Raw genomic sequence first — 15,000 nt, 5'->3', positions numbered from 1 at the left:
CTGGCTTAGTGGGTAGCAATGCTGCCTCCTCCAGCATCCTACCAATGGAGATTCCCCTTTGACTTTGTGCCACATAATATTGCATGTAAGCAGCATAATGTCAATTTAACAGACTGAAGAAAGTGGCCCAGAAAGAGCTTGAATTGCTGTTATTTTAGAATCTGCCTGCTTATGACTCAACTCATGACCAAAAAAGGCATTTTTCAAAGTGACACTTACAAAGGCAGGATTGAAGCAGTGTCCTTTAGCTTTTCTGTTACAGAATCCAGCCCTAAGCAAAAATCAGCAAAGTTGCGGAATTAATCTAAAATAGAAAATAAAGCTGCCCTGCATGCACTAGGAAGTTGCAGTACTGCTACAGATTTTCCGGCTCTCTACAGCATTGCAAATATGTCCTGCATTCGTCCTTTTTATACCTATTCCTATTTAGAATATAAGTGTGCACACAGTGAATGAGATCAAATACACCTTGAAAGATTAATCTGCAGAACCCACAAGGAATTCAGACTAAGATGCATAAAAAGAGAAAAAAATGAGGCAGAGAGAGAGAGAGATTTTTATAGAGCTATCCCAGTGCATTGTTCAGGCCTTTTGATTTAATAAATCTAAAACTTCAGCTGAAGAGGAAATATCCACGGCCAATATTTAAATGATCAGTATTCTCAAGGGACATCCTATTCTAGATAGCTAGAAATGCCTTTGTCTTCTGCTGCTCTGCCCCTTATAATTCTCATATTTTTGCTTACCCTCCCCATGCATTAACCCATCTAAGTACAGACTTTAGTTAAACCCAAAGCTTTTTAGTAGTAACTTTGCGGCAGTATTTATAGCTGTATGCTAATAAAATTGTACTTGGTGAATGCAACCCAGGGATTTTAAACCATACCAGAAAAACATTTGAGAGACTCAGGGAAAGGAGAGTGAAACATTTGAGAGCAATACTTACTAGGAACTGAGCACAAATGTCTTTGGTGAATGTTTGTTCTCATAGGTTGACCAAAACATGTAGGATAAAATCCCCCCCGGGGCAGAAAGGCCAGCATGAGGCCTGGCCAGCATGAGGCCTAGCCACCACCTCAATCCCATGTAATTAGGGGTTAAGTGGGACTTCCAGGGTTAACAGGCCTTTTTCTGGCCCTCTGCACAGGGGTGACTTTCACCCACCCAGCACAGAGAAACTATACCATGAGAAACTGATAGATTCATCTGGTCAGATCTTCCACTGTGTCAGGGCTGTTTCATTTCATTCCGGTGGTGCAAGCTACACTAAAGCTCCCGTCCCAGCCGCAGAAGGATCCCCCCTGTGTAGGGAGGCTCCTCAAGCAGTGGAGAGCTCCTGTAGTGATTTTCATGCCGCCTCCTTCCTGCAGTTGGCATAGTGCGGAATGGCTGGGGGAAATGGCACAGGGCCAGATTCTGTTGCTGTCAGTGTCCCCTGGCAGTCATTGGCAGTCAGTCTAAGCCTTTGGGTAGCTCTAACTTTCACCAGGTTACCAGACCAATGGGAAGCCGTTCCAGGACTGTAAAATGGATGGTGCAAAGGTAGCTTACAGCCTCCCCTCCTTCCCCCTCTCCCCCCACCCCCGCCCTCTGCAGCTGAGGATCTGGCCTCAGTTTCTGAGCTGGCTTACCCTCAGGTTTGCAGGGAATGAGCGTCAGCTCAGAATCTTGCCATACAAATGTGTTCGTTTATCATGGTAAATTTTACCTGATGAGTTTGCATGAGGGGTAAGTCAGCAATGAATTCAACTGGTGATCTTCTGGGTTTCCTTATTCCCTGCTCTTCACCCCTAGAAGACAGCAGGATGACTATAGACCTCATGACTTTTAGAGCAAAAGGAAAAAAAATCCACTTCCTTGACCTAGACTTCCCATAATAACAACACCAAAAAAGTACAAAAATAACCAATTCCAGTGGCTGCTCACTGGAGGGGATGGAGACAGAGAGAGAGATTAATGTATATGATTTATAATTTGGGGGCATTCTGATAGCATGGCAAAGACCATTATATAAGGACTATGATGAATATACTAGATCAAACCTTTCTGAAAAGCAAGCACAGTTCTCCTGTGAATAAGACCCTTGATGCCAAATAAGTGCAGTGAGTCAGCCATCTCTTTGAATTTCTGTCAGTTTGGATTTCAAATTAAAGTTTTTTGTTTTCCTATTTGATTTTTTATTTTCTGATGTCCTCTTACTCCTCTCTTGCAAAAGTATTATTTTCCCCATGAACTGGTGCGTATGTTTATTGTAACTGACATGTATGTGTATCTCCTGTTGCATGTTTCACTCTGTTTAATATCATTAGGTGTTCCATTAAAGTCAGTGGCAGTTTTGCTGTTAACTTTAATGGGAGCGGATTGAGTTCTGTGGACGACTTGTATATATTATCAATATACGCATATTTTTAAAAATGCATGTTAATTGCTTGAGAAAACAGACTCGCTTCTTCCCTCTTAGTTCCTTTTAAATCAAACTTAAATCCCTTCTTCCACTATTATTTTTATAGTTAGTAAAGTGAATTGAAGAAAATGGAAGCTTTCCTCATCCTTATTTTGGTGCAAAGACTGTCTTTGTTTTGTTTAGTTTGCTGTAAGCCCTGGGAAGAAGAGCAAAGCAAGCTCTCCTCTGACTTAAAAATCAATAAGGAGTGTGTGAATACTGTGATGTGAAGTCTGCTGGTGAATGTTGCTTTAGTTTTCTCATCATAGTTTGTAATGAGGGAAACTACAAGTTCCCTTTCAAGTTTAAGCCAGTTTAACATGGAACAAGCTAATGTTGTCAACTCTTCTTTATGTCTTCTGAAGACTATGAGTTTTTTGAGAGCACTTTGCCTCCAACCACTACCATGATCACTACTACTACTGCTGCTACTACTACTACAGAAGCAGTGCCTGAGACAGACTATCCAGAGATCAGTGTTGCCGGCTCCGATCCTTTGTCAGAATTTGACTTAGCTGGGAAGAAACGATTTACTGGTGAGCTCAGTACTTGTTATATTTTTGCTAAATAATAAGATAAATAGTTTATGTTCTAGCTGCATCGTCCCATCTGGTGAGAAGACTGCACTAATCTGGCTAACAAGTCACAACTCCTCTTGATACTGTACAGTGCTTTGAGAGATTATCACAAGATAAAGACAAGTAGCAGTACTTGGAGGTGTATCTTGATCTCAGACACAAATTAAGCCAGTTTAGTTAAACCAGAGCAAACCCCTTGTAGATACTCTTTATTTCAGTTGAAGAGGGCTGTACTTCAGTATAGCTTAAATCTGTTTCCAACCGATTTAACCAAAATAAGGCCAGGTCTACATTACAAAGTTAAGTCAACCCAGCTATGTCGCTCAGGGGTGTGAAAAATCCTCACCCCTGAGTGACATAGTTAAGTTAACCTAAGCCCTGGGATAGACAGTGCTAGGTTGTGGGAAGAATTCTTCTTTTGATTTAGCTACCACCTCTCGAGGAGGAGGATTAACAACAGTGAGGGGAGAACCCCTCCTGTCACTGTAGTGATTGTCTACACTACTACTCTGGGATTTGCTCCACTTAAGCTAAATCAGTTTAAATTCAAAGCTTTAGTAAAACTCGTGCAGCTCTCCTTGTAGACAAGCCCTCCGATGAGAAACCAGGGCACCGCTCTCTTCTTTTTACACCAGTGGAACCCCATTGAGATCAGTGGCATTGTACACTGATGTATCTCAGAGGAGAATTTGTCTTGCCGGGATATTTCATTCGGAATGTGTAGTATGGGAGAATAAGTGGAACAAAGTCTTAAATTGAAACCCTTTTGATAACTAAGAGTGCTAATATGTTTTACGTGTTCATAAACATCTTGCTTTATTTTGTAATTGTAGAAAGAAACAATAAGAGATGGAGCTGAGCCAAAAAGTTTGGATCTGCATGCACAGGCCAGATCCTCAGCTGGTGTAAATCAGCAGAGCTTCAATGACTTCACTGTAACTATTGTTATTTATACCAGCTGAGGATACAGTTCTGAGACCTCATCGAAGTCTTGGGGGTACACTGCCAAGGCATTTCAAGGGCCAGAGAGCACTGCATTCCAGCAATCCTCCTTTGATATGGTAGCTCCTACGGGACTGATAAAGGTTGGCAGAATTTGCACTGAGGGTCAGTTCAGCTGCAGGACTGGGAGAGCAGGAAATGTGGCTTAGCGCCACCTTTACTTCATGCCATCCTCCCAACATACCCATCAGCTGTGTGGAGTTCTGCTCTGGAGCAGCTGAGGATTGAGCTCTTGTTTACCATGGTTTGGGGAGTAAAATACTTTTCACATAAACCAAAACTTTTTCAAATGAGTCTTCAACTCCTCCCTGTCAAAACCTGACAGTATGTTCCTGTTCTTTCAGCGATCATGCGTCTCAGTCTGTTTAGATTAGAAAGCTTTGTGATGGCTAAAATGAAGTAGATTACAAGCTCTGGGCAGACTCCCTGTGAGGCGGGAAATCCAATAAGATAAACTAAGAACATTTTTTTATGAACACTTCAGGACACTAGGGGGGAAAATATTATTCTCCCAGGGAACTGTATTATTGTAACTAAATAAACATTTCCAAAGGCGAGCATTAGAACTCAAACTGTTTCTTTAAATGTTAAAATGACTGTGGACATTGTGCCTCTGGCTCCGTGCCCCCTATAGCCTTCAGGTGTGACACCGCAGGTGAGCCCTTCCTTAGTTTCCCTTGATCTGGATATAGATAAGTCCAAAACACACCTTCTGTACATGAAAGAACACCCGCTTCAGAGAATTTCCTTTATTAACAACAAAGATTAGCATAAGCATAAGCAAGACCTCATTCAGGTGCCCCCCAGGAAATCTGCAGTTTCACCGTGAGTTCAACTAACTTCTTGCTCCTTAGCCACGGGGCATTCTAGACCAAGCCCATCCTCTGGTGCCAGGGCTTCTAAGTTGCGGCTGCTCCCTTCCCTTGGAGAGCAGTCTCTAATTCCTTTTTTCAGGATGGCTCTGTTCTCTTCACCTTGAGAACAGTCTCTGGTTCCTTCTCTCAGCTTACTCTGGTAGCCTTCACCCAAGGAACTATCTCTGTCTCTCTGGAGTCCTTCTAGTTCCTTTTCCTAGGCTACACTTGTTCCTTCCCTGGGAAGGCTGACCCTCCCTTCAGAGCCACCTTCCTCCTGGGAGTCCTCTCCCTTGTTCTCTGAACTCAGGCAGCCCTGTGGTAAGGTTGCAGGTGCTCTTCTACTAATTGACCATTAAATAGCCACCTGGGGGCAACCGGTTAATCGCGGGTGTGTCTTCAGAAGGCTGTCATGGGCAGGTTAGGCCCCAATTCCCCTTAACGGTTCAATTGCCCCATGACAGTGACCTTTAATGCAATAAAATTACCATTTAGACTTTTTGTGAATTAAGTACAGTTCTTGTCACGATAAAGCATAAGTGTAAAAGTTACCTGTTACTAAACCAATACCTGTACATTTCCATAGTCCAAGAAAGTTGGGAATTAGGGGTTGATTTTAATATTAGCAATCAGTTCTCAGTATTAAATAACCATAGTGGGAGAGAACATTGGTTTCACTGCTAAATATCAGTAATTTGTTTCCATGATCTTTAGCACCTCTCCCTAATGAACCTCACTACCACATAGAGACAAGTAACTGCTTACACTAGTATGAAGGTGTCCAGTTTCCAAAGCAAGGGCTCTGCCATGAGCTAAAAGGACCAAAACTCTGTTACTTAAACTACATTCATTAGATAGGGTGACCAGACATCCCGTTTTGGTTGGGACGGTCCCCTTTTTAAGCCCTGTCCTGGACATCCCAACTTTTTTGGCAAAACTGGGCATTTATTCCATTTACTTTTACCAGCTGATCATCAGTTGGCAAGAGCAATGGGACAAATAGCCCAGTTTTCAAACTGTGGGGTGCGGAGGAACATTTTGGGGGAGCTGTGCCTGGTCACACCAGGCAGCTTGGGCCAGTCCTGTGCTGTGTCCTATTTTTGCTTTAGGGAAATATGGTCACCCTATCACTAGAAGAACAATAATCTGTATTTTACTTTCTGTATTCCTTAGGCAAAACTTCAGTGGGGTTCTCAGGACAAGAATCTGGTTGCGGGTATGTAGGAGAAGGAAGAGGATAAAGAGAGGGCATCCATGCAGGAGACAACTAGAATGGGGCAGGCTGCAACGCCAGGGCCAGCTTCTCAGCTGGTGTAAATTGGTGTAGTCCCATTGAAGTCAATGGGCTATGCTGATTTATACCAGTTGAGGATCTGCCCCTCAAAATGCAAGGGGGAGGTAGGGGCAGCTTTAGCAGGGGTTCCAGGGTTCAGTTGCACTGACAGAAATCATGAAACTGAGGGTGCAAAGACACGCTCCTGGGGGAGAAGCTACATTCACTCCTTTGCACAAGACACTGTCTGTGGCTCCCTAGTCTAGGTCCGGCATCATAGCGATGCTGCTCCCGGCCACATCACTGCACGATGTTGTCAGAGTTGCACACTGCTACAGAAGCCCGAAAGGCAAAATCTGCCAGAGGGAGCACTGAGGGGGTAATACCCCTGTGTGTTCCTGTCTCTAGGCAGCAAGGAGATGGGTGCATGGCGCTGGACACATGGTGGGGCCTTGCCTTGCTCTGAGCAGTCAGATCCAGATGCTGAGCCACTGCCCCCCAGGTGGGGTCTCTCTTGCTGCTATGAGTGCACACATTGAATCAGAAGGCTACATCTGCCACCGGGGGAAAGGGACTATCTAGGGCAGCCAGAGGAGCTCCAAACCCAAAGTGGGCAAGTTGTGACATGGGAAGGACCCTGCTTCTACACTGTGGGCCCTTCTACCACACATCTACGTGCACACACACAAAACTTTGGCCCCCAAAGACAGGTCCTAAGTCTTAATTTTAGAGCAACAACATTGAGTTAATCAAGAGCCGCCCTCCTGATCCTTTATAACATAGACTGAAATGCACCAGACATGGTTATTCCCCATCTATTGAAATCCTTAGAGTAACGTAATTCCCACTGAATATTTGTCATGCTTACAGTTTCCATGGTGCTCTATTTATATGAAGAGTAGTAGCACTCCAAGAAGTTTCCAGACAGTTTACAGATTTGAAAGCGTCAGTGAAATGGTAGGAAAATATACAAGATGTACAAGCTGGAAGGTCAGGAAATGAATGTCTAATTTATTTTATTTTTAAAAAAATATAGCCATTTCTGCGAGTGCCCCCTGTTTTGGCCGGCTGTGAGGAGTATAAAAAGAAAATTAACCTTGTGTTTTTTCTACAGGAAATTGTCCTTAGCTGTAGTAATCTGCCTGTCTGTACAGACTTAAATAAATGCTGCTTATCACTGTCTCTTCCAGCTCCTTATGTGAGTTATCTCAATAAAGATCCTGCAGCCCCCTGCTCCTTGACAGAGGCATTGGAGCACTTCCAAGTGGAAAGCCTGCATGAAATCATACCCTATAATCTAAAAGAGGGAGAGCTGCGTCCCCGGACAGTCCCTTACAATATCACAGTGGTGGCAGTGGAAGGCTGTCACTCCTTTGTCATTGTGGACTGGGCCAAACCCCGACAAGGAGACCTGATAACAGGTATGGTAACAGAACTTTCCAGCCCTGGCTGTCACCCTGGGGATTTTATTGTCTTGGTTGGGGTTCAGGAAATCTATGCAGAAGCCAAATGGGAAGGTTTTTACCTTAATCTGAGCTAATTATTATTGATAACTTTTCAACAATGTTAACTCTCCGTTACCATACTGCTCCCTCGGAAGGAGGTATTAATTGCCTTCTAGTCAGTGAGAGAGAGCTTCTATGTCATCTGTCAACACTGTACTGAGGCCACTGATAAGCATATATTAGTCCTCGTCTTTTAAAGGACTTCACCTTGCCTCTGTTTTTGTACCTGCGGTTTTGAAGTGCAAATATTTGTGGGTTTATTTTGTAGCCGGTAGCCTCTAACACTCAGATTGGCAGAAGCACTCAAGGAGTTAGAAAGTTTCAGACCAATAAAATTTCCCTCCCCCGCAATATGGGAAGCCACATTTCAAAATAAGTCTCTTTATTTTCTAGCACCGCTCTCTTCTAAATCTCTGAAATCAATAGTCACTCTCTCAAGAAGATTAAATGGGTGGTGGGGGCAGAGGAGGATGGAAAGTTATGGAAAATACAGAACAGTTTTTCATGTGGTTTGCAGATACTGCATGCCACAATAGCAATATTAATGATCCAGGCCAGAATAAAACTGTTTCTGTATACAAAGAAATATTGCGGAGCTTAGTAGCTGAGTGAAAAGAGAAATTTAAGCTTTTTCTATAAATAAAAACAGTTAAACTGAAATGGAGCTGGTTAACTCCTGTGGAACACATAACCCAAACTATGTTGACTTTATTATAGTTAAAGTTTGTTCAAATGCCAATCTGACATACTGCGGTTGGCGGTTAAACAAATACATTAAACTGGATCTTTTCCACTGTCTTTAGAGCACATTATAGCAAAAAAAAAAAAAAAAAAAATGTAAATTGAAATACAAATCTCAAACCTTGCTAAAAAAAATCAGTGAGATATGTAAATAACAAAAGTATCTGAGATGATGCAAAACCCAACTTGACAGCAGGTCAGATGATTTGGAGTCAGAAACTGACTGTGCTGTTGTATTGGTTTTCACATTGTTGCTGTTGTTGCTGAATCTTGACCAACTCTTTTGCTGGCAGCCCCTCTGCAGAGGGGCCAAGAAGCGAATGGTCACGAAAACTATGCTAGCCTTAAATCACTGATACGCAGTGGTGGGGGAAGGCAGGGAAACTTCCACTGCCAGTGCTGTGCCTGGTCAGTGGATAAATAAAGGATTTCATTTTTCAGTGTTATCTGAACACTGTTCACTTAAAAAATCACCCACAATGTCACTAATTATGTTAATTTCAGAGCAATATGTCACATAAGTAATGTTTGACCATGTCCGATACATCTTTTTGCTTTCCCCGTGTTTCATGAAACACTTGCATCTTGTCACCTTTTTTCTGAGATGACCTGCTGTCTTCCTTTTCACTCTTCTCACAGCCATGCTTCGTATTGTTCATTTCTGTAATATAGCTTGTCGTAATGTCTTGGTCTGGCACTCTGAGATTGTTAAAGGCACACTTCAAAGGACTTTTCAATAATCAAGCTTATGCTCCCTTTCCCCTCTTTCTGATGAATAAAGAGGTCTTGAACAATTTTTCTGGCTTTTGCCCATGAATTTTTGCTGCATATTTTTTAACCAACCTCTTCCATTTGGGATAGAATGAAAAACACATTTTTCTTTATGCCTAAGGAAATTTACTCAAGGGGCGGGGAGAGAAATTCTAGATGTTCAAAATCTTTGTTCATGGCCCCAAAGTTACTACTCATATTTTTAAATTTGTTACCAAATTAACAAGTCCACATAGGCTTTCGCTTTCCCTTTTATTTCTCCTTCAGCTGGGAATTGACTGAGCTAGTTTAGTAGAGGATTGATTTTTCCCCCTCTCATCCCAGCTTGATCAAAATTTCAAGAGAACCCACAGGTGTGCTGGCTTGAAGCCAGAGAGAAAACTATTATGTAATACTGATGCAGAACAGACTGTAAACAGTGTTCAAAGTTCATTAGTGTAGTTTGAGTCAATGGAAAGAGAAAGTGGATCTGTGTCACTTTTACACTGAAAATGTCACTGTCAGAAATGGATATGCTGAGTGCTTCTCAGACACTTTGTATGTGTTGGTAGCCTGGAACTTGAGTGAGAGGTTGACTGGTACAGTACCTATGAATTGCAGATAGACTTTAAGGGATGTTGCTTCTCAATATGTGTACAGCATGATATCTACGTATAGTATACTCTCATTTATCTGAAACCCTTCCTTGCCGCCCGTGTATTTCATGCTGGGAGACAAAGAGGGGATTTAGATAATGTGGAGGTTAGCATGATAGAGCAGAGACTATGAGGAGGAGGAGGATGGTGTCAGCCTGCAGCAGTGCAAGGAGCCCTCTTCAGTCCTGCTGTCACTGGAGTGAGTGAGCAGGGCAGAGCAGAGACCCCCAACTAGGGCTGCAAGGAAGAGGAGGACGAGCCCTCAGCTGCAGGGGAGGCCACCCAGCTGATGAATGGCGTCTGCCCTCTTGTTTATCCAAAGTCCGTGTCCCCTATGCTGTTCAGATAATCAGGAATATACTGTATTGGCTAATGGGAATGTTCAGAAATGTGAGTGACTTTAGGCTGGGATTTTCACAGGAGCCCAGTGGAGTTAGGTGTCTGATTTCCATTGAAATTCAATGTGAGTTGAGGCCCTTACTCCCAGAGGCTTCTTTGAAAATGGCAGCCTTGAAGAGGACATCATGGAGCTGATTGTATTGCTCTACTTTTACACAGTGTAAGTCCATTGATTTCAAGAGATCACACCAGCATGAAACTGGAGTCATGCCAAGGAGAATCAGGCCCAGCAGCTGACAGAGCTGAATTATTCAATTTCTGCTGTTTTTCTTAGAAGTTTTTTTTTTTCTGTTTTAAAAGCCTGTCACATATTAAATACCAATGCAGGATGTTTACCAATGTTGGAAACTGTTCTTTTTCAAATATAGGGCAAAATCTTACTGTCTGATCTGCACTCTGGATCTCTATGGCTTATATTTGCACTTGATCCTCATGCAAAACTCATTGACCTCAATGGGATTTGCATGCAGTGTTCTAATGCAGAATGTTCAGTCTGCCCAGTGCAGAGCGGAGGTTAGGGTTTGCTCCAGAATGAGTGAGCATGAACCATATAACAGTATTACCTTGTAGAGTGAGTAATAGGTGTGCTCTTGCTCCCATTAAAGTTAATGGGAGTTTTACCATTGACATCAGGGGAAATAATAGTGGGGAAACAGGCTGGTCTCCCTCTGTATAAAATGTTTTCACGGAGTAATTACCAGCAAGATGCTGGAGTTATACCAAAACTGAGTTTGACACCTCAGGGCAAATGTGCTATATCCACTGAAGTTAGTGGAGCTATACAAATTTACACCAGCTGAGGATCTTCCTCCTCATTTTAAAATGCAACACATTTTAAAGTAAAATAGTGGAGGAAGAAGTTTCAGCCTCACCTACATTATTTTATACTAATCAATTTGGGGCACAATTGAAGTGTTATTTAAACACAATGATCCAGTTCATCCCTGGTTTAACTCCACTGACTTCAATGTAGTTACACCAAAGATGAAAGTGGCCTAGTGCAAGCTCCGGCCCTGAAAAGAAATAACCAATTTCCTTGGAAAAGTCAACAACTGTGTAATTTCAAATAGCACTTTTAATGAATGCAGATAATAGAGGGACTGAGAGAATAAAGGGTAGGTTTTGTATAAAGCAACGCCGTGGAAAGCCCTGATGTCTTTGCTCTTTGACACTTAGAATTTGTCAAAGTAGCTAAGCCTCAAGGTATCATTGATTGAAACGTAGAACCCTCATTGGCTGATCTGTTTTTCTCTCTTTCATTTGCAGGTTACTTGGTTTACAGTGCATCTTATGATGACTTTATAAGGAACAAGTGGTCAACCAGGACTGCAGGGGCTACTCATTTACCTATTGAGAACCTGAAGCCAAATACAAGGTAACAATTTGGTCTATTCTTTTTGAATACTGTTATTAATTTAAAATAATTTTCCCTAGTTGTTAGTCATTTTGGTGGTCTTAGTAGAGTTGAGCAAATCTGCCACCAAATCTAGACCAAACAGAACTAATCAAATCAAATTTTAGAAATCATGCATCTACGTATAAGTACACCTCTACCTTGATAGAACGCTGTCCTCGGGAGCCAAAAAATCTTACTGCGTTATAAGTGAAACCGCGTTATATCGAACTTGCTTTGATCCGCCAGCGTGCGCAGCCCCGCCCCCGCGGAGCGCTGCTTTACCGGGTTATATCCGAATTCGTGTTATATCGGGTCGCGTTATATTGGGGTAGAGGTGTACATAAGACATCACATTGTCCTTGGGTGGATGAGCAATACATATTAACTATACTGATATGTTCATCTATATCAGCATAAAAAGACTTGGCCCAGAAATGAACATACAAGCTATATACATAATCCAAGCAGCCTGTTCAGGAAAAAAAAAAAAGAAAGACTGGAGCCTTGCTTGCATCATGCTACACATTGGCTCTATCAGACAAATGGGAGAAGTGAATTACAAAGTCCAGGGTACATATGCAAGCTTCAGAACATACATCTGAAATATGGTAGGGTTGTGGGTGAGTGTGTATTGCCGCCTTATTCATTCCTGGCTGCAGTTCAAGGGTTTGCGATAATCTATGAAGCTCTATGGGAGGGATTTTCAAAAATGCCTAAGGGTGCTAGGCGCCCAACTTCCACTGAAGCTCACTGGAAGTTGAACATCCAACTCCCTTGGGAAGTTTTGAAAATCTCACCCTACATGACTGGGATTTTTTTACTTGAAAGACCATCTCTCTGTTTGAGGTGCTTGAGCTCATAGGCCCTAGGTTTAGCCACCTGAAGGCTTGTGGCAGCGTGTTCAACTCTAGAATTCACTTTCCCTGTCTGTTCACAGTACAAGGCCCATATGTTTTCTCTAAGGAGTGACTTTTCTTGAGATGAAATGGTGCAACAGTAGCGGCACCAGACTTAAGGTTGTGTTACAGAGTTCACTTTAAGAGGAACATTAAACCTGTATTTTGTAAAGATCTCATTGAAATGGCAAAAACCAAAGCATAGCCTATAAACATGGAGCACTATTTGAACATTTCATGGTGGTTTGAAAAAAAATGAATTGATACAGAGAAAATAAGTGTTCAGAATTATCTACACTGACAGTTTTCCTGTGGCTAGTCTCACTTACTTTGTATCCCTGAAGCATCCTGGGACTTGTCCATTGGCCACATTGTTGCTCTCTGTGTGCTGATTTCTAGAGTATCAGTTAGGCCCGGTCTACACTTAAAAATTAGGTTGACCTAGGTACATTTCTAAGTGCTGTTTAAAATTTCATGCCCTGAATGCCATGGTTGGGTCAGCCACACTCCAGGTTTAGCTGCAGCTAGGTTGACAGAAGAATTCTTCCATTGACCTAGATACCACTTCTCAGAGAGGTGGATCAATTGCATCCAGTGGAAAAAAAAACTCTTCTGTTGATATAGACTGTGTCTATAATGCTACAGCAACATAGCTGCAGTGCTGCACTGTGCCATTGTAGCGCTTGTAGCATAGACAGAGCCTTATACATCAGTAGTGTTGGTCTATAATGCATTTTATAACATTGTAGCCATAATGGAAAATATGTGTTCCCAGACAATCCCACTGAATTTGGTGACAAATCTGTAATGGCACAAATATCATTACTCTCTCCAGGGCTAAGCAGACAGGGGATGGGGAGAGAAAGAAATAGAATGACTCTCTCATCAATGCCCTTGTAGTCCAAGGAAAAGTTTTCTGAGCTGTGAAAGAGGAGGCCAGGCATTCAATTCTCACCTCTTCTAACTGATGTTTTAATTCACTGCCTTTATTAATGACTAAGACCATGAACCCCAACCTAGGAGATGGTTAATGAAGAGCTGTTGAACACTCTCCATCCCCATCTGTTATTTGAAATAAGTTATCAGACTTAATTATGAGTTTATGTGAGGTCACTGGAGGTCCCTAACCCAACAGCTCCAGATTGTATTGACTGCATCACACTGCCTTTCAGAGTGATGAAACCAGTTTTGATTATTCTGTTTTTAACCACTATAAACCACACTCCTCTCCCAGCACTAGGAATAGATCGCAGGATTTCTGATCACTGGTATTCTACTGCTGATTAGGAAATAGTGTGTAATGCCCTTGGGAAAGTGTGTGTCAAGTCCTACTCCGGCTACTGCTCTACTAAAGGGCTAACCGTTATTCCTCTAGCTAAACTAGGAAGTGTCTAAACTAGTAATCTAAAGTTCATGGGATTCACACTCTGCTCGTGATCTATTTTGGAGGCATGGTATGGTTGTATGTGATTCATGCAGCAAGAAGACCTCTTTAAAACAGATTTTATACTATGATCATCTGTAAATTAAATCACCAGAATACACATTTCAGTCCCTTGTCCCACACTTTACTTGAGTAACCCCCACTAGTCAGTGTCCATTATGCAACCCTCACAGAGCCTCATCCATAGAGGATGTAAATCCGTGACAGCTCACAATTTGCGAGCCTGCCTCTTTAGCACAAGCAGGAAAGAGTGATTCTTTTAGTTCTTGAGGACAATCGTTCAATCTCTGGTGTTGGTCACGATGGTGGTGGTTATACAGGTAGGTTCCTTAGTTTGGCATCTTTGTAGGTTAAGAGGTACGCTTCATACAGGAAAGGATGGGAGTCCCAGAGGAAAGGGGAGTGCAATTGGCAGGCTTGCTGGTGTAACACAGATATGCACACCCCACTGCTGCAGCTGCTCCTGGCTGTATCCAATTGCCAGAAGTCCATGAATGTTCTGGGAAGTGAGTGATGACATACTCCTTCATGGAAGTTCCCTCCGGCTGCCAGGTTATGTCGTCACTGCTCAATGTGGAGTGCTGCTCTTGGTGTACTTACTGTCAGTAACTTTTAAACAAAGTTAAACTGTTGTAGACATAAAGAACATCTCAGCCTCCCACGCTCTTCAGAGGGGTCAGCGTCGTCAGGAGCTGCTTCACTATCAGTTTCTCCCTCTGATTCCCAGGCCGGTGCAGCTCTCTGGGGAGTTATCCACTGAAGTATCCCAAACCTGTATAAAAAAACTAGGAAATCAGCAAACAAAAACTTCACTTGGCAGCAATGAAGGTTGCAGAAGCACACACCATCCACCCAAACCCTTAAAAGAATAAAAATAAGACATTAATGGGAAAGACACATGCATTCCTTTCCACCTTCGTATTGCCTGCAATGTTGCCAATGATCCACACTGTAAGGTTTTCACTTCCATCTCCCAACAGGCACCAAAAAGCACTAAGTACCCCATCTTCATAAACCTGAGCTCTAATGCAAAACATTTATAGTGACTTCAGCAGTTATAAGG

The 15,000-nt window shown here is 42.4% G+C and overlaps 1 protein-coding gene across 1 annotated transcript in view; it reads left to right on the top strand.

Annotated features, from left to right (window-relative positions):
- Positions 1-15,000, top strand: part of FNDC1 (fibronectin type III domain containing 1) — a 131,361-nt gene that overhangs the window by 90,397 nt on the left and 25,964 nt on the right. Inside the window, exons 13-15 of the mRNA XM_054023134.1 lie at positions 2,809-2,979; positions 7,341-7,571; positions 11,468-11,576. Coding sequence (XP_053879109.1) covers positions 2,809-2,979; positions 7,341-7,571; positions 11,468-11,576 — 511 coding nt within the window. The remainder of the gene's footprint in view (positions 1-2,808; positions 2,980-7,340; positions 7,572-11,467; positions 11,577-15,000) is intronic.

This window comes from Malaclemys terrapin, chromosome 3, assembly GCF_027887155.1.
Source record: "Malaclemys terrapin pileata isolate rMalTer1 chromosome 3, rMalTer1.hap1, whole genome shotgun sequence".
Taxonomy (NCBI): Eukaryota; Metazoa; Chordata; order Testudines; family Emydidae; genus Malaclemys; species Malaclemys terrapin.
Note: the sequence above shows the minus strand (reverse complement) of the source record. Positions and strands in the feature narration are given on the sequence as shown.